General features: G+C 40.5%; 1 protein-coding gene and 2 long non-coding RNA genes across 7 annotated transcripts in view; 2 read left to right on the top strand and 1 right to left on the bottom strand.

Annotated features, from left to right (window-relative positions):
- Nucleotides 1-14,923, top strand: part of LOC144085297 (zinc finger protein 521-like) — a 106,738-nt gene extending 91,815 nt beyond the window's left edge. For all 5 annotated transcript variants that reach the window (XM_077614408.1, XM_077614407.1, XM_077614406.1 and 2 more), the window contains one exon: nucleotides 13,762-14,923. In XM_077614408.1, the coding sequence (XP_077470534.1) occupies nucleotides 13,762-13,791 (30 nt within the window). In that variant the 3' untranslated portion in view covers nucleotides 13,792-14,923. The remainder of the gene's footprint in view (nucleotides 1-13,761) is intronic.
- Nucleotides 14,924-15,966: 1,043 nt separating this feature from the next.
- On the top strand, nucleotides 15,967-18,076 carry LOC144086085 (uncharacterized). Its single transcript, XR_013304334.1, has 6 exons — nucleotides 15,967-16,113; nucleotides 16,297-16,382; nucleotides 17,438-17,516; nucleotides 17,582-17,698; nucleotides 17,763-17,878; nucleotides 17,941-18,076. It is a non-coding gene; the product is annotated as an uncharacterized LOC144086085 (long non-coding RNA).
- An 891-nt stretch (nucleotides 18,077-18,967) lies between these two features.
- Nucleotides 18,968-19,208, bottom strand: LOC144086389 (uncharacterized). The gene is made up of 2 exons (XR_013304437.1): nucleotides 19,133-19,208; nucleotides 18,968-19,062 (listed from the first exon to the last, which is right to left on the bottom strand). It is a non-coding gene; the product is annotated as an uncharacterized LOC144086389 (long non-coding RNA).
- Between the last annotated feature and the right edge of the window lie 4,776 nt (nucleotides 19,209-23,984).

Genomic DNA, 23,984 nt, shown 5'->3' with positions numbered 1-23,984 from the left:
GGATCATTATCTGGTGGTCATTTGAATTAGGTAAACATAAATTAAACAACAGTACTTGAACAAAAAAGGAGTCTGGTAGTTGCTAACAAATTGTCAAGCCAATGCTGAAGAATATTGACCATTTTAAGAGGAAAAAGTTGGGTTTGACATCTTCCATGTCCCTGATGTGTTGTCCCATGTATGATAACACAATTTTACACTTTGTGTGAGAGGATGAGGACACAACACGACACTTCCTTGTGAAAGTGGAAATGAGCTTGGGTGGGCAAAGATGATCATTACCAGAGCCAGAAACCTCCCAATGGGTTTCAGTGCAAACAGTATTTATTGAAAAAAAGGTATTCCTTAAGGTTTCTGTGCCTTTATACAGATTCATTGGGTGAGATTGACAGACGTAGATGTTGTTGTGTCACTCGTAAGACTAGCAAGGGATAGGAATGGATTGGACTTGTATCTTTTCAATGGCAGTCAATGCATCAAATGTCTTAGATTAAGCGTTTTAGAGTGCCCACTTGTCATATGCTACCAGAAACGCGTACAGTAGTAAACATAGTCATTCAAAAAATGTCCTCAAGTACAAGTCCCAAAATACTTGCTGAAGAAACACATATGTAATGAGTAACTGCTCATTTACTGATTTATTTTTAAAAATTGTATACTTTTTTCTAAGCACAACATCATCTATACGTGAACTGTTATTATTATACGGTACGACCTCTTACATGAAAGTTCAATCGTTTTGTGAGCATTGCTATTCTGGTAGTCGTGCCACTTTGTATCGTCTGATGAAGGTTAATCTGATCATAATTTTATGCATTTAGGGTACCACACAGTTCAATTTTGTTGTTTAAATTTCTCTGCACATTTTAAAGTACTTGATTTTTTCGGAACTGAGTCGGAAGGGGCTCCTGTCTGCTCAGCCAGCGGAGGAGGCTGACAAGTTCTCTCACCAAACAGCTTCAAGTCTCAGTTGGCGAGTTCTGAAACAGTCTTTGTACAACACGCAACGGGCAGTCCGCCGATGGGCGCCGAATGGAAGCATATAATTGTGACGCTCATTTCAAGTTTCTATGATCAATGTGTGAATGTACGAGCTGCTTGTCAGAGCTTGTTAATGACTGGCAAGCCAGCCTGTTCCACACTTAAGAGGCTTGCGTGCTGGTCCCTTTTCCAAACCTGTGTTTAGATTAGGACCAGTTCCTTCTGTTTAAAAAAACAACAACCTAGCACTGGCTTCAGGAGCTATAAAGGGTTTTTGGCACCAAGTCCTTGCTGGCCCAAGGGGGAAAAGGTATCTTTCTTGGCTATGCAGACGTGGGGAGCGAATGAGTGAGCAGCAGTCAGATGGCAGAGGTTAAGTCAAGTAGGACCACGGAAACGGTCCTCATAGTACAACTTTATTTGCATCTACCATTGGATGTTGAGTTAATAACTCCAGCTGGCGAAGTTACAGACAATCCTGGCTCGGCCACGTCCCTTGCGAATGGTGGGCCACGTCAAAGTTTTGAGACACTTAACCATTCAATAGGATGAGAAAGTGTCTCAAACCCACAGTGCCCACAGTGATTGGCTAGATTTTACAAGGACGCACCTTTGCCGTAGTGGTGTCTAGCATTTGGCATGGCAGTAGAGCTAAAGTGGAGAGATTTTGCCCTTTTTTGTCTGTTGTGTCTTCTACCATTGTGTCATTTAGCTAAATAAATGGGTTTGATAACTACATTTGTTATCAGTGTGTCAGGCAGTATACAAGGTTACTATACATTTCTGGACTTTAACCCATCCACTCATGTCCATCTTTTTGATAAATTGAACTACACTTTATTCCTCTTGAAAGAATACATCCCCATGCTGGAAAGCGCATAATACTTTTTTTTATTTCTGAGTAGTAAATGGGCTTTCACTTGTACTTGTGATCAGGTTTGAGGATCGAACTCCCACCCTTTGGGTTAGTAGACAACCACTCTACCACTGATCCACACTGCCCCACTAGTGTAGTTTTATATTCCTCTCGGCCTGTACACATACAGCATGAAACAAATGTTGAGTCGTCCGAGTGATTCTTTCTCTCGTCTCGCTGCTGTTTTGTCAGTCCTTGTGAAGTCGGATTGTCTTCCAGCAGCGCGAGAAGTGGAGGCTACCAGTGTTTGCCGCGTGTCCACTTTGCACTTTTCTCCCCGACACTTTGGCCCTGCATCTCTTGCCGCCGCGGCAGGGGTCAAGGGGGCGCCGAGCAGGTAGAGCCGGCGTGGTGGGTAAAGGCGAGCGGGAAGGATATTTTATTAATTTGCTGCGGAGATCCTGGAACGGAGCAAAGGCTGTGACAGCTCTCCGGCGCCTCGCGGCCTCTCGTCTTCCTTCTCCTCTTCTCCGCCCCCCGCCGGTGAACTCTACCCTGCGAGGGGGCTAGCAATTTTCGCCAGCCTGTCGAGATGGATGATGGGAGTGCGTCCGTCTAATCAGCCCTCCGAGGACCCCCCGCCTGGCGGCCCCCCTTAGACCTCTCAGATTGACTGACTCCTGGGCCACTATGTCTTGGAATCCACATTCCAAAGGAGAATAATCTCCTTCCCTTCACAGACAAAACAATAGAAGTCTGATGCATGAGCCAGCGTTCCTTTTACGGCTCTCTTGAGGTTCCAGCGCCTCACTTCTCCCGCCTCCTTCACCCTTTGCGCCCCTTTTCCCTCACCCCATTAACGTATAGAGAAAAGCCTCGATATTTCATGAGGTACTGACGGCGAAGGCCAGCCCTCGTCGTGACGCATCCAAGCCGCGAAAGTAGCCCATGCTCGGCTTTTGTTCGAGTGATGCTCCTCCTCCGAGACTAGAAAAACATCTCGCAAAAGCAATGCGGCAACGCGAGAACCGATAACAAACTTTGTCAGCCCGGATTAATTAGACAGATTCATTAACTGATGGGTGAGGGCCATTAGCCGCAGTTTAAATCCGACATCTGGGTGAGAATACGGAGTCGGCTGAACAAGAAGAAGCGCTCAAATTTGAATTCTGCAGCAATTCCCCGACGCACGGGCAACCCATGGGAGTCAATTTTGGCCAATTCAAAGGCTGCATTTTAGGGCTTGGGCTAGTCAAAACCTTCTTTTTAAAATATAAAACCGCAGTTCTTTTTTGCAAGAAAATGTTGATCACATTTGTGAAGTCATTATATGTTGAGTTAACATTTTTTTTGTAAACAAGGAATCTTTTATTTACAAGTAGGATTAAAATGTATTATCTATTTTAATCTGGTTTAATTAGTCACACAGATATACAGGCATATAATAATTTTATCACAGTAATGTCCTTAACGGAACTGTTTTTTTTTTCAAATTTGAATGAATCAAAGCATGTGAAGAAAGTTGTAATTTTACATGCATTAGAAATAAGACGATCCTTCATTAATATAGCCAAAATTTTAGTCCACAACATATTTTGCAAGGAATGTAGTGAGAATAGAGTCATAATTTTATATAAATTAACCTAATGAATTTTGTAGCATTAACTGAGTTTTAAAATGGCATTTCAAAAAGTATATATAGTACATTGTTTTTTTAATTGAATTGTAATCTTATCTAAAGCATATTGTGTATATTTTTTATATTGAATATATTTTGTGTATATGTAGATATAGGTAAAACTTTAATATTTTTCAGAATTACAAGAATAAAATCATATTTTTTGTTCCAAATAAAACTTCTGAATTGGCATTATCTGAGTTTTAAAATGTCATTTCAAAAAGAATATATAATACATTGTTTTTTTAATTGAATTGTAATCTTTTCTAAAGCATATTTTGTATATATTTTTAAATTGAATATTTTTTTGTGTATATGTACATATAGGTAAAACTTTAATATTTTTTTTCAGAATTACAAGAATAAAATCATATTTTTTTCCAAATAAAACTTATTAGGGAAAAAATACCATTTCATGTGACTGCAAAGTACTAATTTGCCAGTTATGTGTGCATTAAAAGACATACATGGTAGGCTGATTTGGACACTCTAAATTGCTCCTAGGTATGAGTGTGAGTGTGAATGGTTGTCTGTCGACTTGTACCCTGCGATTGACTGGCCACCAATTCAGGGTGTCCCCCGCCTCTGGCCCGAAGTCAGCTGGGATAGGCTCCAGCACCCCCCGCGACCTTAGTGAGGATAAAGCCGTTAAGAAAATGGGATGAGATGAAAGATGTGTGCGTTAAGAACTATGTTTTTTTTTTTTTTTATAAATACAGCAAAAATGGATTCTGGTGACCACGTAGCCCCGTCCTCTTGGACGCCCACAGGACACCTTACCTTAATTGGAGTAGCTTCCGAAAGGATTCCTTCTCCTTAATGAGTACCGCAAGTGACGAGCACACATCTGCATGACGTTCTGCTCAAATGAGTCTCGACGCCCCGCGTGATGCCTGTGATTGCCAAGCTGTGACCAATTCCGGCGTTTTAATTAAGCGTATTTATTGGCTTGGCGGTCACCGGGTCAGCGTAAACAGCCGCCCGACACCGAAATTGACAGAATGAATGGCCAGAAAGAAAGAGGCCAGAGACTAAGTGCATGGTGTCAGTGATAGAATCACATTGTTTTGCATTTGGAATGTTCTTACAATTAGACATAATGCAACTACTGCAGTTTTCACACACATTTTCTTGACGACCAAAAAGAGAAATGAACAGAGTACAGGAATAGGTCACAGAATTTTATTGCCTAAAGTAAATGAACGGCGAGAAAACTTCCTTTTAATAGGATTAAAACTAAATATTGCCTGGGAAAAAAACCTTTTTCTGAGAAAAATGATGTAATTTTGTTATAAAGAAGAAGGATTATAGTCTTGGCAGGAGTCAAGAAAAAAGTTACCCTCCTAAAAAAGACTGCCTTGATATGCAAGCCAAATCCATTCCGTCAGCAAGTTCTTACCTCAAAGCATTGAACTCTTCAATCCTTATTGGACTGAATGGAAATGGTTACAAACATTACAAACAAAACCAAGAATATCTCATTAGTATAAAGGCACACTATTGCATGAATGGTTTTATCTTTAATTAGAATTTAAAAAAAATCATGACAAAGTCAAAATTGTATTTAAACTTTAAACAAATATGTTACAGAACTATATTGACAATAATGTCAAAACCAGTGTGAAAATCCCTAGTTAAGTGTTTTTCCTCAGCAAATACAGTATTACATTATCAAATTAGTCATTGTACTTACTCACATCTTTTCTACATCATGTAGTCCTAATATATGTTGTTGTTGATGGTATGTATGGCTGAATGTAATGCACTTCTTGTTTTGGTTAATACATTCCTTTCAGAATGTTAAAACATGCCACAAAAAAAAGCAATTGCCCCGCGCCCCAAACGTGTCGCAAAGCTCCCCGTGTTTGTCCCTAAGCGTCTTTCAAACAGCCCGTTTTCCGGGAATATCTTGATCTGTTACGTGTGACAGCTCTTCACGCTTTTGAAAGTTGCCGCTGTATTTTTTCCCCCTTTTATATGACAACTTGTTTTTGTCTTCGTCACCCCAGGTGCTACTGTCACCATTTCAAAATGTTGCGCAGTCAAAAAATAAAAAAATAAAAGGGCAACGAATAAGAAGGGGGGCCGCAACTTACGGGGCCCCATTAATATTTAAGATTATTCCTAATGATCTACAACACAGTACAGGCACTTGTAAATGGGGACCAAAACAGCCTCAGATGACGAGTGATGTGTCACCATTTTGGCGTTCTAGTTGTGTAGGTGCATCAGAATTAGACAGCATGACAGACCCCAACATCCTGGGAGAATTTTCTCCCACTCAGCTTGCTGGCAGTGGTGTGTGTGCATGAGGGTGTGTTTGTCTTTATGGCGATCTCTCCAAGGATTGGATACATGCACTCAAGTACGTTGTCTGCAGGGAGACATGACAAAAAGTCCCAGAACCCTTGGAGCTCCTTTCTTTTTTTTCTGTGTTGCGCCACCAGGGAAAGTTAAATCCAAACAAAGAGAGGATGCTCGGTGCGCCGTACCACAATCCGTCGACGCATCTCTTGTGCAAACATGTCGTCTGTACTTTGCGGCTTGACTATAAAAATAGGCTTTTGCTTCTCAAGAAAATCAACACAGGATCTAAGTTGCTGTCAGTAGTTATTTGCACTATAAAATGCTCCTAACATTTTTTTATGAACTGTTAACAATTGGTTATTAAGGTTTTTCTGTCCCCATTGTGCATTTAAAAAGCTTCCCGAAACTGCCAACGACACTTAGTCTGATTTGAATTCGCAAATAATAAACTTTGATAATTTATGGAAAATTGGCGTGGTATGGAATTTAGTGATATCTGTTATATGTTGTGAGCTTTTTTAAGACAGGTAACTTTGACCATTGTCTCAATGCTGGTACTCGGACATTTGGTCGCCGGACTTTTGGTCGCCGGACGTTTGGTCGCCCGGAAGGTTATTGATAATTACCATTGAAAATTGTTGCTCAAATTCCCTTAATACAAACTGCGAATTATTATTTAGTCATACTTAATGCCCTATTAATTATTAGGCTAAAGAAAAGCTCCAAATTTCCCGTACTTTTATTGTGTTTTGTTGGATAACTTGTTAAGACCCTGACTGACGCCCCTTCTTAAAGGTACAACTCATGTACATGCAAACTCTTATACACTCACACGTCCACTCAGTGAAACTGCTCAGGGCCATTGTTGGCTTTTATTGATGCATAGACCGTGTTGTTTTACCTTGTTTTGTCGCCTGACTTTTGGTTGCCGGACTTTTGGTCGCCGGTTGTTTGGGTTCGGGTGACCAAACGTCCGGCGACCAAAAGTCCGGCAACCAAACGTCCGGTCACGCTCAACGCTTGTGATGGGTCTGCTTAAAAAAGCACCATTAATTACAATTTTAATTTCGGCCTTTAAGTGAAAGTTTTTAAGATCAAAGTTTATTCATTCTTTTTGGGGGGTGGGGGTTGTTTTTTTTTCATTTATGAAATACCCACAGGAAATTCTGCGGGACAGTGACAGAAGTACTGTACAATGATGACTACAGTAGAAATCGAACTACTTATGAGTGATACAGTAAAGTTTCATTTCGAAGCAATGAATCAACTATTCTCAAGCTTTTGGAATATTTACTGGTTTTGATCTACTCAAAACGGAAGGACATTGGCCCGTGGACAACGTGCAGACTGTGCATATGATGGGCATTGCTGTGATTTCGACCCGAAGCCTCATAACCGAGAGTCAGGCATGCTTAGGATAAGTACAAAGTGCGGCCATGATTCCCACTTGATTTCCAACCGTGAAGTGATGTAATTCTACAGATGTGAATATGGATACCAAAGGACGCCCATTCTAAGTCAATGAATAGCTCCTTCTGTGATTGGCTCTCCAATTCAGTGCGATTATCTCCGAAAAGTGCAGAGGTTGTCGGTGTCGCATCTCCTTCCAAAGTGCATCCTAGGCTGAGGTGGTTAAATGTGAGAGTAATTGTGTTTTTGTTTCTGGGACTGACATGCGGAACCCTACGGACCCCATCTCCCTCCCAGTGACAGGCAGAGATCCTCCCCCCTCGCTCTGTCTAATTAGAGGATGTTGCCCAGGGCTCATGTCCCAGAAAGACCCATCCCCCTCCCAAGATGGCTCCCCTAAGAAAGCCCTTAATTGGCTTCTTTAGTCATAGTCTTCATTTTGGCTGGAGAGGCATCTATCTGTGTGTGTGTGTGGGTGTGTGGGTGTGTATGTGTGCTTGCCATCACCTCCAAATACACTTTGTATCACTCTCTTGTGTTTCCTCTTCTTTTGCTTCCCCTCGCCGGCCCTCTCGCTGACGCTTCCCCTCTCCCCGCTCCCACCTTCGCCTCGCTTAATGAGGCCCCATAATAACACAGCAGTTGTGCACTTGTTTTGCTACCTCAGTCAAACAGCGGGATCGCTGCGCAGCCCGATTCGAGCGCTATTCGATTGTCTGTTAAGACGAGCTAATGACTATCATTCACGGCAACAAAGAGCCTCCCAAAATGCGCTCTGTCGTCTCCGGTTAATCCTCGGAAACATGTCATCGTCGTCTGCCGCCATTTTGAGCTCGACGCGATTGCGATCGTTCACGGATATTCCGTGGGAATATGACAAAAAGAAGCCGCGGAGATCGGCGATTGTTGTCGGTTGTTACTGTACCACCACGACTCCCCCGGGCACCTCGCCTCAAACAAGACAGTCTGTTGCCAAGGAAACCAGGCGGTTTGTGGCACAACGCGGGCGTTTTGGGCGGGTCATCCCTCCCCGTGGCCCGATAAGTGATGACTGTGGAGAATGCCAACTGCTCAATTATTTATTTATTTATTTATTTGATTGTGTTCTTCATTGGGCTAAGTTGGCCGACGGTAAGCCTGGCCTGAGGTCAAAGACGGGGAAGGTTTACTGTGGGGAATGCTCAGAGTCGATACTGGACTGAGTTCAACCCACCGTTAAAGATCTAACCCGGATGCAACGCCCTCGGTCTTTTTTTAAAACAACACAGGCAGAACTTTTTCACATTATCCAAATCGCTGTACAACACTCACATAACTACACAGTAAACTGTGTGGAGGACAACAGTAACACAAAGAATGATCATTGACCGATGTAATTTCTCCGATATGTTACAAAGTCTAGTGTACACTATAGCCTTTTCACGTTTATCTTCTTATTTCAAAATGCGGGGTTAGATTTCCTTACTTCTGTTGTTCCGCTACAGTAACGCAACAACAACCACTTTTGTATTGCGTCATAAGTATGCATCACTCTCCAGGCATGAATGGCTTAGAAAGAGTGAAGACTTTAGCTTTATTTTGGGGGATTTTTTGTTTCAAAATTGGGCAAAAAATATATTAAGTGTATTTTCAAATACGGGCGACCCAGTGAAAAGTGCAATGCTAGATAAAGGAATTTAAATACTAGCCAAAAAGGATACTAGTCATTCTAAAAAAAATACATGGGAAGTCATAATTACCATGATTTATAATTTAAGTAATATTAAACACATAACAATCCAATGATACCAAAAGAGTTAGTTATCATCCAATAGTCACGAAATGGAGAACTATGCTGCTTATTTCAATTAAGGGATCTTCTGCTATGAATTTAGTTGATTTCAGCATGAATATTTTTTTCTACCAGGCTGGTATTTGGTCGTCATTTATGGGCCCTATTTTAAATCGAGCAAATAAAAATAAAACTCTACTGGAGCAGAGGACTGTGTTGAATCTTACAAAAATGAGTATTTATGAGTCCAGACCACTTTAAAGTTGTAATGGCATTTTATTGTTTCACAGGAAGCATTTTTTATTTTGAAATACTCAAATATGTGACTTGGAATTAGTTTGCGAAACATGATGGATTGTAATTCCCTCCCAAAAAAACTGAAAAATGCAAATGACATCTTTGCTTTTTGTTTCCCATTTATTCAAAACATGTGTTTAGACTTGCATCCAAGGATTTATGCAGTAAATCCTGTGGGCCTTTAGAATTCAAAATGGACCTTCCACAAACAGTTTCATCAAAGTGGGGAATGTATACTATGGTGTGGTGTCATATAGATAATTTCAAAAATTCTCCATGAAAACCCATTGAACGCTTCTTCCCTTTGTCTCTATTTTTTTTAACTATTATTATTTCAGGTCACAGACTTGAAACTTGTAGTCCATTGCCCCTATTAACATTGCTTTCTAACCATTCTAAAGCCCGGCTTTAGAGTTACATGCCACATATCGTCAAGCTTAAAGTGCAGAGACGGGGTGCTTTGCAGGTATTAACATTAAACTAATCAAACCTTGTTAGAGCTGCTATTAAGCCCGACATCTTCGCTCTCTGTGATGTGGTACAATGAAAGCTCGCGTCTAATGCAGCTGGCTCAGATGAAAGCGGAGAGAGAAGTCCGTCCGGTCTGATGCAAGCCGCTCACCTCGCTTGCCTCACTGGAAAACGGATGCTCTCGGCAGAGGCCGCGGCTACAATGTAAAGAGTGATCATAAATCAACTCCCCATCCGACTGCTTGCCTCCAACTTTCCCGCAGCAGCCTTAAATTCCGCAAGACGCGTTGCACCTGTTTGCATGCTGGCGGGTGTTCTCCCGCCTTCTTTTCTGCCCTGGAGGGGTTTGCTGTGGGGTGATGAAATCAGATGAAAGTAGGGGTTGAACATCAGCACCCAGGGAACAGGGAGGGAGGAAGCTCGCGCTGCCCATCTTCATGCAGTGGAGACCGAGCTTGTGATCGGAGCTAAATGTAACTTTACTTTTTTACTGGATCCGTCCAGCGGCTCCTTGAAAGGGTGGAGAAGGTTTGAGGGAGCATGAGGGGAATGGCCAAGTTTCCGGGAGAATTGGATGCCATCGTAGGATGGTGTCCAGAGAAGCGCTAAAAGACTTAATGGAGGCCATCTAATCCTAAATTGCAGTAATTCTAGTGTGACACCATTAGTGACATTCATCTTGGAGTCTTTTTTTTGTTTTTAATTGCTTGATTCTGCGTCTCATTTGCTCTCGTGTGCTTCAACTTGTGCAGAGTTCGGTGAGAACGAAGCGAACGTTAGCTCTCCATCACTCCCAGTAGCGAATCTGCAGAGTTTAGCGTCCGCAGAGATGACGGTAACGGTTTCATTTTCAATCTTTCAACAACACCCTTCATCTTTCTCCCCCATTTCCCTTTAGTCTGCATGGTTGCCACTGAAGTCGTTTAACACCGTCCTTGAGAAAGCCCTCGGTGAGAGAACTAGCGCTGTGTCTGAGGAAAAGGTAGGAATGCGATGCGTGTGTATGTGTCAGACAAAGCTGGGACACGCAGTGATGGTAGTGGAAGGGGGGTAGGAGCCATTCCCCAGAGGAGTTATTTTCCCCTCTAATAGCTGTTACGAGCCCTACATTATATCCAAGGAGCCACGTTCCTTTGGGGTCCGCGTGCACGCCGAGGTGTGCGCACAAATTTTCTTTCTCTTTGCCCTCACACACAGAGGCTCACTCGCCGCAGAATCCTAGCCGCTTTGCTCGCTCCGTGTCAATATCCTGCCATTTGAAGTCACGTACCGCGGGGGCTTCTGGGAGTAGCCGGGGAGTCAGGCTGACGGGTAATGGGCCGCATTCATTAATAGGGTTGCCACGCTTCTGTCCCTCTTCGGCAAGGATGCCTTCACCAGAGGGGAGGGGAACGGGAAGGGAAAGGGAGGTGAGTTTGCGAGAGCATCCCAAGGGGAGTTTCCTCCCAGACTCTCTTAAAGGAGCTTTTTTTTCTGCAAGAAGGCAAGTTGAGAAGCTTGTCCAGGGTGTTCTTTTTAAGGAAAATCTTAGTGAGGGAAGGGTGGGCCCTATAGGGGAGGTCACTCTCCCTACTCCCCTGTCAAACTGCTTATTACCCCACCTGCCAGTGAGTAATCACCGCAACTGAAGGGAATGCTGTGAAGGTGTTTAAACGCTTCATTCGGCAGCACCCAAGAGGGTAACCTAGGGGGGGAGATGCAATAGGGGTTAATACTGGCCGAAAAGCGTGTGCGGTCGATTGGTCGCCGGTCTTTTGGTCGCCCCGACCGCGACAAAGGGCGACCAAAAGACCGGCGACCAAAAGACCGGCGACCAAAAGATCAGCGACCAAAAGACCGGCGACCAATCGACCTTGTACCCCGAAAAGATCACTGCAACAACATCCCTAGAAAGTACTTCTCAAATATAACAATTCCGAAAATATTTTGTTTTTGTTATGAAATATGATCAGAAAATATGGTTCGCTCTATGAAGTCACACAAACATTCATCTCAGAAAGCTTGACCGCAAGGTTTTTATCGTAAAGTGTTTTAACATGCAAACATTAAGAAAAGAACAACACTTATAGTTGCCTCTTTTCACCACAAACATCAGTAGCTCAATACAATACCGCAGGCGACAAAGTGAATGAAATGGGCCACATAAGGGGTCAAAATTCAATATTTTTGAATAATGCATGGTTGCTTACAACTTTATAAAGCAATTATGTCCCATTTTTGATCCTCGTCTCTTGTCTTATGATCTTGAATTTCTTCAAATTTGAATGTGAACATTTCACAATTCCCAGTTCTAATAAGCAGATTTTCACTTTTGGAGCGCTGGTCAAAAGAACAACGAGTTCAATTACATTTGAGTTTAGATTTAGCTTAGGTTAATGCGCATACTAAAAATAATGACGCGCCCGCTTGTATACTCGCCCTCACCAAGAGACGTGTATGCAGATGACAGGTGCGTCTAAGTCCATGCCAGTCGACACGAGTCCAAGGCCATGTTTTAAAGTGAGCGCAGCAAGTGGGGCATGTAGTTTGCATTAAAGGGATTAGTAGTCACTTCAAAAGATGACCTGGATTCTGCCCACCAGGGACACCAGTTACACAGCCCCCTGGTCCACGCTCCCTTTATAGAACCTGGCACAGCTGCCCCACTACAACCACTCTACAATGATCTCCAGTGTAGACGTACATGTGCGTGTGCATTTATGTGGACGAAACAACAAAAACAACATGCTACCTTTTGCAGTATTACATATGTACAAAAGAGGCCCCCTAAACTTTGATGGTCCCTCCCTACATTTTTCTTTGGCGCATACATTGATTAGATGGCAGCCCAGGATAAATAAACAAGACTCCAAGGACCATATTCCGTCTGCCGTGCCAGTGCCTCGTTATGGATTTGTTTCCATGGCCACAGCCTTTGATTGGGATGTAATATTTCTGAGCATTGGGGGGAATGTTATCTGTCAGAGGTGTTGTGCTTTGGTGTCAGAAGCGGATTTTAGTAAGCTTAATCCCGCCATCCAGAGGGTATCGATTAGCGAGCGCACACGTCGGACTCAGGTGCAAGTTAATTGGAATGGGGATCATGAAAGCTTGATGGTGATGATGTTGAAATGTCAAGATAATCAAAACATAGCGTGTAGCCATAGACCAAGGATGTTGGCAAAAATAGCACTACACAGCAGTCGGATTTTTGGGGAGGATGATTTACACTGTACGATGTTAACACTACCATTTTGAAAAGGTTACTATGGTGCTTAATTTGTAAATTGCAAAATAAGGACTATGAGTCGGACATAATCAAATAAAGATTGGTCTGAAATTCTGAGAGATTGTTAGTGTTAACGGTTGTTTGTCTGTATTTGCCCTGCGATTGGCTTGCAACCAGTTCAGGGTGTATTCTTCCATTGGTTAACTGGAGTTGGCTCCAGCACCCACGCAACCCTCATAAGTATAAGCTGTACAAGAGATGCCTGATTGAATACTGTAGCAGTGGGAGGCTGTTTTATAAATAAGGACCAACTGCTGTAAAACTCACAGTATAAAACAAATAGAACACAATATGTGAAATGGTTAGCAAATGATTGCATCATTTACCGTATTTTTGGTGTAGGGGTTCACTCATCTGACTTCGGTGCAGGAACGCGTGGGATTGATTGCCGCTTGGTGGTGATATGATTGTGAGTGCGGATGGTTGTCCGTCTCTACGGCTGACTGGTGACCAGTCTAGGGCGTGAAATGCCGTTTCGCCAAAGTCAGCTAGGATAGGCTCCAGCAAACCCTGCAACTCTTCTGATGTGCGGTGAATGAACAAATATAGTCACGTGTGAGTATTAGTTGCAGGCCCAGCCAATGCAATGGAAAAAAGCGCGACTTATGGTCCGGAAAATACGGTATAATGTGTGTTACTCACAAGAGAAGAAAATTATGTGTTGACATCTCTGTACCCAAATGCTGCGACCATTAAGCGTGTTTCCTTACTTGTCCTTGCAGAACCACACGTTGACTCAGCACAGCAGCTAACGCGGCCCAGACGCGCGCCACCGCCGACCCGACGGGGGACCTGACGCAGAGAATACAGCCCTTGCGCCAATTATGGCCGTTGCGCCATCCCGCTCGCTGTCCCGCTTAAAGGATTCAGCTGCGTGGCGGGGAAGCGACGCCACTGTGAGGGAGAAAAAGAAAAAAGAAAAGAAAGAAACAAAAAAGAGAGAGACTTGAGTAGAGACGCAGAATATTTCCCGTTGTTTCCGGAAAGAAAAAAAAAGTGCTTGTACATAGACGTGTTGCTTAACTACAGCTATATTGCAATCTTATACAGTATTTGCCAATGTACAGTTTAACATGCTTGTCTGTTAAAAAAAAAAAAAGGTCAATCTATTTCATTTGGGCTTAAAGACAAGAAAAGAGGGTTCAGCGGCATGTCACTCGGCATTTCTTGTCAATCATAATGATCAGAAAAATAAGACCGGATGCTGACATATGCAAACACAGTGGCGTACGTTTGTGGACGGCCGCCGAGCAGAGGCGGGAAAAAAATTCCCATGTGGCTCCGAGAGCATTGGGAAGTCTCTGGTCCGATGACTCAACCTGTACATTTCCACTCTTGGTGTTTACTCCTCATTGAAGCCTGGAGAGGACTGGATTTTTTTATGGTTTGTTAGCTCTATGTTTTTGTCTGACAAAGGAGTGAAAATCAATTTAAATTCGGGGGTCAAAATATGGGATAAAGCTGCATCCTGTATTATGGATGTACTCTCCTTAGTCGCCGGCTCTCCTGGAGAGTGGCCGCCATTGTCCTTCCCTCTCTGTGTCTTCTTTGCAGTGTCCTATTGCCCTCCGCTCCAACTGGAAGCCACAGGGGCAACACACTTTAAAAAAAAAAGGGAAAAAAAACAACATTCGGTTGTGTAAATGTTTTGCATTCATTGAACCTGAGATGCACTTTTGTATGAAACTTTAATGTTTTGACATTTTGACTCGAGAATCGTTCGTACAGCGTTTACAGGAAATCTCCGGCTAAATCTGCCCGCAGCGTCAAGACAGTTATTGCCAATGTTACTCAAAAGTATTGTACAAATATTGAGCTCTGTATTTCAGCAGGGCTATTTTTTGTGTTGCACATGTGATGGAAATATTAAAATGTATAAGGAGAGGCTTTGGTCTTTATTTGCAGACATAAATCAGATGCAACCTTGACAACAAAGCAAAGTCTGCTCAAGATTAACATTCTCACTTTTTTTACTTTGAATTATTCAACTTCATTATCAGTTCAAATATTAGTTTGGAAAATTAACTGGTATACTAGTTTACAGTGGACCAACACAGCATTTAATAGGTGAAATTAGATAAATGTATATTGCAGTGGCGGTCCGTGCATTTTCTCGTAGCGCCTTCAACGTATCAATCCAACCCTCAAAAACTGTTTTATGGCTATAAAACCTCTACTGCAGCTACAGCTGCGACACATAAAACAATAATCAATAAATCAATGCACAAAAATTGGGTAAAATCCACTTCCTAGCAGCATTTCATGATTAAATACAAATACTGGAGCTTTTCAGACATTACAACCGGGCCGGGGGGTGATTTTTCCGGGAAAAGACAGTAATGAACGTCAATGGCGTACGGGCAAACATTGCCCGAAAATGGGGTAAAATCCAGCCGAAAACAGCATTTATTGATTAAATACAAATACTGGAGCTTCTTAGACATCAGAACCGGGCCCGGAGTATCATTTCCACGGTAAAAAGACAGCATTGAACGTCGATACGTCCATACGTGAAACGGCAAAAACAAAATGCACTGCCACTGTTTAAATGTCTAGAAGTAAAAAAACAAACACTAAAGTGCATGTCATCACGATGTTCATAATGTGCAATACTGTATTTTAAAGGATTAAAGCCCAACCAAAAAATATTTACAGCTCCCCCCACTAACTAATGCACGTTATGATGAAAACAATGTGTTTTTTAAAGTATGAATGCCCAATCAACACGTATTTACAGCCCCGCCCCCGCCCCACCCACTGACTAATGCATGTTATTATGAAAACAATGTATATTTTTTTAAGTATTAAACTCCAACCAAAAAGCATTTACAATCCCCCCCCCCCCCCCCACACACACACACTGACTAACGCACGTTATTATGAAAACAATATATATTTTTGTGTGTCTATTTTTAATAGGCGTGGCCGATGTCAGAGTTCAAATAGCCGACGTCAAACCCAAAATGGTTGATGAGCCAGGAGGCAGCACGGGCGTGCACTGCAGAGCAGCTCAAAAGTGACGATTTGCCGAAGAAAGCCTGACAAACTTCTCACAGGACGATGCAGCACATTCGGTACGTTGTCATATGGGGATTTCGAAGCCCCAGTTCTCGTCTTAAGAGTGATAAGAGCATGATTCGTTGACGTGATGTAGCCCCATGTGTGTGCAGACAGCAAAATGTTTGCAAACAAATTGGCTACATTGCGTTACCGATTGCTCTTTGTTTAAAAAGTAATCATTCCATTGTGTGTTTCAGTCCCTCAACGAGCACAGATTGCTGGGAAACATCAAGAATGTGGCCAAAACGACCAGAAAGGGGCATCTTGTCGACGCCATAACAAAGTGAGTCATTTTTAAATAGTTCCGATTTTCTCTATCCGTGTAATATTTAAACGTCAGCGTTCAGTATTCAAGGCTTTGCGTAATTGGCTCGTTTTTCATCATGATACATTCAACTTTTGAATGAAAACACTAACTAGATTGGTGTTTTTTTAGTAGCAAAAACCTGTGGATAAGTCACCCACACAAATGCCATTAGAGGACGTGTAAGGAAGGAATAAACAGTAATCCCTCGATTATCGCGGTTAATGTAGACCAGACATGGCTGCGATAAATGAAAAACTGTAAAGTAGGGTCATCCGTATTGAATTTAATTAAAAAAATACTATAGTGGCAAGTGTAGGAGTAGGTTCCGCTTGTGAGTTTCACATCTTTCTGAACTTACAAATAATAATCAAACATAGGCTTTGTCATCATACTCAGATAACTGCGTATGACGAAATTGGTAATTGAAATAAAATAAAAATTCTGCCATGTAGTGGAACTGTGCACTCGCATAGATTCTATACTTTTACCCCGTTAACTTTAAGACCTCAGGGCTTGGACTGTTTCATTTTTAGTTTTAAATGTGTTTTTGACAAAACCTAAGACCATTTATTCAACAATAGTGCATTTTTGACTCATTTAAACATTTTTTTCCTTGGCATAAGAAGAGAAAAACGGAAACTTTTTGGATATTTATTTTTTTAAGAATGAATGGATTTGAAATAATTGACTGAAAAACTCAAGGCAGAAGTAGGATTTATTTTATTTATTATTTTCATGTAATTTGTACCTTGTGGGCCCCTGTCCAGTGTGTTTTCTATATTTCCCACCACATCAAGATCCTGATTATTTGTTTGTGGAGGAAACATGAAAAATAGATATCATTTTTTAGTTGCTGAAAACCAGACCATCAGGAGTATGTCTAATATTGCCTTTTGCAGTGTCTGAATAATGGGTACCCTTTTGATGTTTTATAGAAGAAAAAAAAAGCTAAACGTAGGTGTTTTTTAGTTAAATTTGACTTAATTAGGCCCTAGTGTTTCTTTATGTAACTTAATCTCTTTGTTTTCCAGAGTTCCACCCAAGTTGAGATAGGCTGACGGAGTCCCTCATTTCTCGTTGTTACGCCAGAACCTATCTCCAAAATAAAAGGTAAAACCTTGCGAATGGTGTTTTACCTAACTTTGTGTATTGACCCCTTTTTTTTTGTTTTCCAGAATTCCACAAGGGGGACAAGGTTTCCTGCCTATGTACAGATAGGCTGACGCACCCCCTCATTTCTTGGTGCTGGGTGTTATGCCAGAACCTATCTCCAAACTTTTTCAAAATAAAAGGTAAGACCTTTGAATGTTTTTTAACTTAACTTTGTGTATTGACCCCTTTTTTGTTTTCCACAAGTCCATGCAAGGGGGACAAGGTTTCCTGCCTATGTACAGATAGTCTGACGCACCCCCTCATTTCTCGGTGCTGGGTGTTACGCCAGAACCTATCTCCAAACTTTTTCAAAATAAAAGGTAAGACCTTGTGAATGGTTTTTTACTTAACTTTGTGTATTGACCCCTTTTTTGTTTTCCAGAATTCCAGCTGGTGCCAAGGGGAGTTTCTTCGTCCATTTGAAAATGGATGAAGGCAGAACTGAATTTTTAAAAATGCTGGAGGGCCTGCGCGAACCTATCTCCAAAGTTTTTCAAAATAAAAGTTTTTAAATGTAATTATGTGTTTTTCTTTATCTGACAAAAAATGCAAGTAACAATTAGGGTTAAAACATTTATTTACAGGTAAACATTTCAACTTTAGTATATTGGTTGGCATTACATTGAAGTGTTGATTAGTGTGGCCAGTCTTTTCGCTTTGTCCACCTGTAGACATAAGACAAGACACTTTAGTTAAAGGTTCACAAAACAATTTTACACTTACAATTAATTTTTGTAAAATACACTTAGAAAAAAAGCTTGGAATAAAAGTTCTTAGAAATAAAATTAGAACAGAAATTTAAAAATGGGGAATAAACACTTAGAAAATAAAATGGGGTGTGTATATATACTTAGAAAATAAGCTGGGGGAATAAACACATTGAAAATAAAATGAGGAATAAACAAAATAAAATTAGGAAGAAAAATGGGGTATATACACTTAGAAAAGCTGGGGGAAGAAACACTTAGAAAAGAAAATAAAAACCTTGGGGTATATACACTTAGAAAATAAAATTAGGAAGAAAAATGGGGTATATACACTTAGAAAATAAGCTGGGGGAATAAACAGAAAATGGAATAAGGACTTGGAAAATAAAATTAGAAATAAAAAAAAACTGGAGGAATAAACACTTAGAAAATAAAATAAAAACCTTGGGGTATATACACTTAGAATTTTTTTTTTTTTAAAGCTGGGGGAATAAACACTTGGAAAATAAAATAAAAAATAAAAACCTTGGGGTATATACACTTAGAAAAAAAAATTTTTTTTAAAAAGCTGGGGGAATAAACACTTGGGAAAAAAAAAGAGAATAAATACTTAGAATTCCTGCTCTAACATTAACTGAGATCCTTCTTACCTTAAAGATTTAGTCAAAGAGCTGTGGAAATAAATGGCCAATGAAACATCACCATGATGATTTAGGCTTTTATTTAATTTGGATTTTCAGAAGTACAGAGACACCATATGATTCAAGTGGGCAACTTGTGAGGAAGATCTCTCAGGCCTGTTGCATGCAAAAAAAATTAGCAAAAGTTAGAATAATTTTTTTTGGGGGGGGGGGTTGGTAGTTTTACCTTGATCTGGCCCAGTCTCCTCTTCTATAACCTCAATAATGCTCTAGGCATGCTAGAAGAGCTGCATCTTGGTGCTAAACAGGGAAAATTTGCACACAAAAAAGCATAAGTTAGCATATATAGAGCCTGGAGATTCAACAGATAGCCTTAGTTGTTTTTTGGGGGAACTAGTTTTATCTTGATGCTAAACAGGGAAAACTTGATTTGACCAAGGTATTTGGGGGTTGCCAAACAATTACGGGATAGAGAAATCTTACAAGAAATTTAATAAACGATCAAGATAAAGAATGAAAATTAGTTAGCGAGTGCCAAGTGCTATTTTTCCTTTTCCAGACAAGGCGATTAAATATACAGACTGACGTTAACAGCGAGGACAAGGGTGTCAACTCGGGTTGGTTCGCGGGTCGCAATAACGTCAACTCGATTTCACGTGGGCCGGACCATTTTTGAAATAATATTTTGATATTTTTTTCTATTTGAATTGGATTAAAAAAACTATCAAAATCCCTAAATGTTCAGTTTTTATAGATCTAAAAAAAATGTTTGTTTGAGCTTTTTTGTTCTTCATAAGGGAAAATATCTTATAATAATTTGTTTTTCATTTCAAAAGGAAACAAAATATTTTTGGGAATATATTCAATATTAGAGTGGAAAACAGAATTTTTTAAATATATTTATTTTTAGATTTTACTAAATGCTTTTTGAACTAAAAACATAAAAAGGAAAAAATGGATTAAAAAATACAATTATTGATTTAAAAAGGGGAAAATGAGGAAATATAATTTACATGTATAATCTTCATTTGAATTTGATCCTAACAGAAAGTCAGCACTCATGATTTACTTTCTCGGGCCGCACAAAATGACGCGGCGGGCCAGATTTGGCCCCCGGGCCGCCGCTTTGACACCCGTGAGCTAGGAGAAAGTTGGCTTAATAGTTTTGTATACGGCGATTAAATATACAGACTGACTTAACAGCTAGGAGAAAGTTGGCTTAACAGTTTGTATTAGTGGTTTTTTTTTGTAAAAAACAGAACAATTACAAATCGGCAACGGGTGTTTAGCACTAGCAATGAAAACTATCATTACATACGTGCCTCTGGATGTCATTCTAGAGTGAGCATTTACCCAGCAAACTGTCGGTTGATGACTCGGCGTTGTTTGATTAAATTTAAAGTCTTGCCACACGACTCAATAATGGAGAGAAAACGGACAACATACTTTTTAAGTCAAATCGTGACACTAACGCTAATGTTAAGTAGTAACATATGGCACACAGCCGGTGAAGGAAAAGAAGCGCAAATTCAAATTGTCGACGGTGTGCTAAACCTGGCATTAAACTAAGATATTTGATGGCGTTTTGGGCTCAATTGATTGCTGAAAAATCTCTCGATAGCGTGATAAAAACGCATTTAGACCAGTGAATTGCTCTAATTCCTTACCTTGCTTTGGCGTGCTCGATGACCATCAGCGTGTGAAAGGTTTTCCAAATGGAAGGGTTACTGCGCATGCGCTTAATTAACTCGTCTGCGTCTACAATAGGCGTAAGCTCTACCACTACTAGTGGTAGAGTGGAGTAACATTCAGGAAATGTAATATAGATCTATCATCATTTGAATTATTCAAATGATGATAGATCTACATTACATATCCTGATTTTCCCCTTTTTAAAACCAATCATTGATTTTTTTAATCCAATATTTTTTCTTTGTGTTTTTAGTACAAAAATCATTTTGTAAAATCTAAAAATAAATCTATAGATATTTTCCGTTTTCCACTTTAATATTGAACATAATTTTAAAAAAATGTTTCCATTTGAAATGAAAGATGATTAAAATAAATTTTCCATTACAAAGAAAAAAAGCTAAAATAAACATTGCTTTAGATCTATAAAACCTGACTATTTAGGGCTTTTAATCCAATTAAAAAAATCTAAATATTACATCTAAAATGGTCCGGCCCACATGAAATGGCGTTGATATTAATGCGGCCCGCGAAACACCCCTGACGTAGAATATTCGTGATTTTTGTGGTCTGATGCTATAAAACAGTATGTGTCTCATATCATTTTCTGAAATGCTTTGGAGTCATTATTCAACTGTACTGTGAAAGACCTTTCTATCTTTTGTTGCATTTTTCTCAATAAGAGCAAAGGAAAATACAGTTTACCTCTATTTATTCATGCCTGAAGTTACATCATCACTGTTCCATAAGCAGGCGTACACATAACAATCACTCCCTCTTCCATGTTCATTCATACATTCATTCACCTTCTGAACCGCTTTATCCTCACTAGGTTCGCGGGGGGTGCTGGAGCCTATCCCAGCTGACTTCGGGCCAGAGGCAGGGGACACTCTGAATTGGTGGCCAGCCAATCACAAGGCACAAGTAGACAAAAACCATTCACATGCTCACAATCATACCTGGGGCAATTTAAAGTGTCCAGTCAGCCTAACATGCATGTCTTTTAATGTACACATAACTGGCAAATTAGTACTTTGCAGTCACATGAAATGGTATTTTTCCCTAACATTTTATTTGGAAAAAAATGATTTTATTCTTGTAATTCTGAAAAAATATTAAAGTTTTACCTATATGTACATATACACAAAATAATATTCAATTAAAAAATATACAAAATATGCTTTAGATAAGATTGCAATTCAATTAAAAAAAACAATGTACTAAATATAGTTTTTGAAATGACATTTTAAAACTCAGATTTGGAATGTGGATGGAAACCAAAGTACCCCGAGAAAACCCTGCATGTTTTTTTCTTCTTTTTTTTCTTTTATCAGACACCCACTTCCTTGAAACTACTGTGGAGTGTTCATGGGAGTGGGTGGTTTTATGCCAAATGACCTCAAAAAGCATACTTTTTATTAATTTGCTTTTGGGAACTTGAAAATAGAATATCTTTTGCTAAGGACTCACCATCCTACAAGTAAACAAATAACCAAATAACTGCCAGCCCAGCAATGAATTCTCTAGAAGGCCCCTGCAGCATCAAAGCTAGAAAGTAAAAAGAAAAAAATAGATCATAATGCTTGACAACTGAAGCAAATCATCACAAAACTCCAGTTCATGACACCATGGACACAATGAACAACAATAAAGAAGAAGAAAACATTCTGATGTGAAAATCCCCCATGTCAGTGGCGAACAAACATCTGAGCTTCTTGAGGGAGGTCCATGTTATTAATGTCTCTATTACCCCTCACCCTGTGCGGTCCCGCTCCACACACGCCACCCTCCTCTCGGTCTATTTAGGGAGCCGCCAGCACTACAGGAGACCGGGGAAAGGATTTGCGGAACGGGATGAAACAGACAATATCTGTCCGTCACCTCCCATAATTCATCGGCTGTGATACATCAACAGCGTTTATTCAAGCTTGTCAAAGCTTGTCAGTACTGTTACATGTTACAATGCCAGTGATGCTTTAACATTCATTCATTTGCCACAATATCTCCCACAATGGAGTGATCGCCAACATTCCAAAGTATACTTTGGAAATATAAAAAATAATGTCTTCTTAAATAGACACATTAAAATTATTTCTGGAGACTCTTAGTGTCTAACAAAAACATCCCTGTCATCCCAACAAATTTCAAAGCAGGGACAAAATACGGCAGTACAGGCAATATACACATCCAATGTTTTTTTTTTGGACTGGTATAGCGTGTGCGGTCGATTGGTCGCCAGTCTTTTGGTCGCTGGTCTTTTGGTCGCCATGACCGCGACAACGGGCGACCAAAAGACCGGCGACCAAAAGACCGGCGACATAACAAGGTAAAACAACACGGTCTACGCATCAATAAAAGCCAACAATAGCCATGAGCAGTTTCACTGAGCCGACGTGTGAGTGTATAAGAGTTTGTATGTACATGAGTTGTCCCTTTAAGAAGGTACGTCAGTCAGGGTCTTAACAAGTTCTCCAACAAAAAACAATAAAAGTCCGGGAAATTTGGAGCTTTTCTTTAGCCTAATAATTACTAGGTCTTTAAGTATGACTAAATAGTAATTTGCAGTTTGTATTCAGGGAATTTGAGCAACGATTTAAATGCTAATTATCAATAACCCTCCGGGCGACCAAAAGAACGGCGACCAAAAGATCGGCGACCAATCGACCATGTACCCTGGTATAGACGTCCAATGGTGTCTATCTAGGAGGGCTCCCAGTTATCATCAATTCACAAACACATTTGAGCAGGTGAGTTAACCATAGACACTGGAATTATCTTAGAGATATATAATATTTTGAAATAGATCATATTTCAAAAACAAAATCAATAATTTTTTTGATAGGATGGACACCCCTTAATCATAATCAAAGATGGTTCCTCCCAGCATGAACTGCTTTACTGAAAGCAAGCCACGCCATCCATTTAACAACTTTGCAAGCATGTCTCTGTGCCAAACACTTTTAATAAGCTTCAAGGGCATTCAATCGGGTCCAGAACTTTGCTTTGCCAAAGACGGACCGGCCCATATCATCCATTACATTAAATTGGGTGGCGGCCTCCAGTTCATATTTATGATTTAATTAAATTCACTTGTGAGGCGTATCAGAACCACTGTGGCTTCTCAGTTAATGCCAGCCTAGCAGACACACACAACGACAAGTGCAAGAGTTGCCTTTCTGACATGCGCTAAAGTGAGACTTTGTGGGCGCTTTGGCAGGAGCATTCTCGGGGGCTCATTTAAAGCGGTATAATTACACAGCCCCCCAGTATTCTTCCATCAAAAAGTAGCAGAACGGGTGGCTCGTTCAGAGATAACTTAAAATCTCGACGGTGTTGTGGCATAAATGCCAGCAACTGGCCAAGCCAACCTTTTATTGGAAATGGACTCT

The sequence above is a fragment of the Stigmatopora argus genome, chromosome 12, assembly GCF_051989625.1.
Source record: "Stigmatopora argus isolate UIUO_Sarg chromosome 12, RoL_Sarg_1.0, whole genome shotgun sequence".
In the NCBI taxonomy this organism is placed as follows: domain Eukaryota; kingdom Metazoa; phylum Chordata; class Actinopteri; order Syngnathiformes; family Syngnathidae; genus Stigmatopora; species Stigmatopora argus.
The sequence above is the reverse complement of the archived record's forward strand: the minus strand, read 5'-3'. Positions and strand labels throughout refer to the sequence as shown.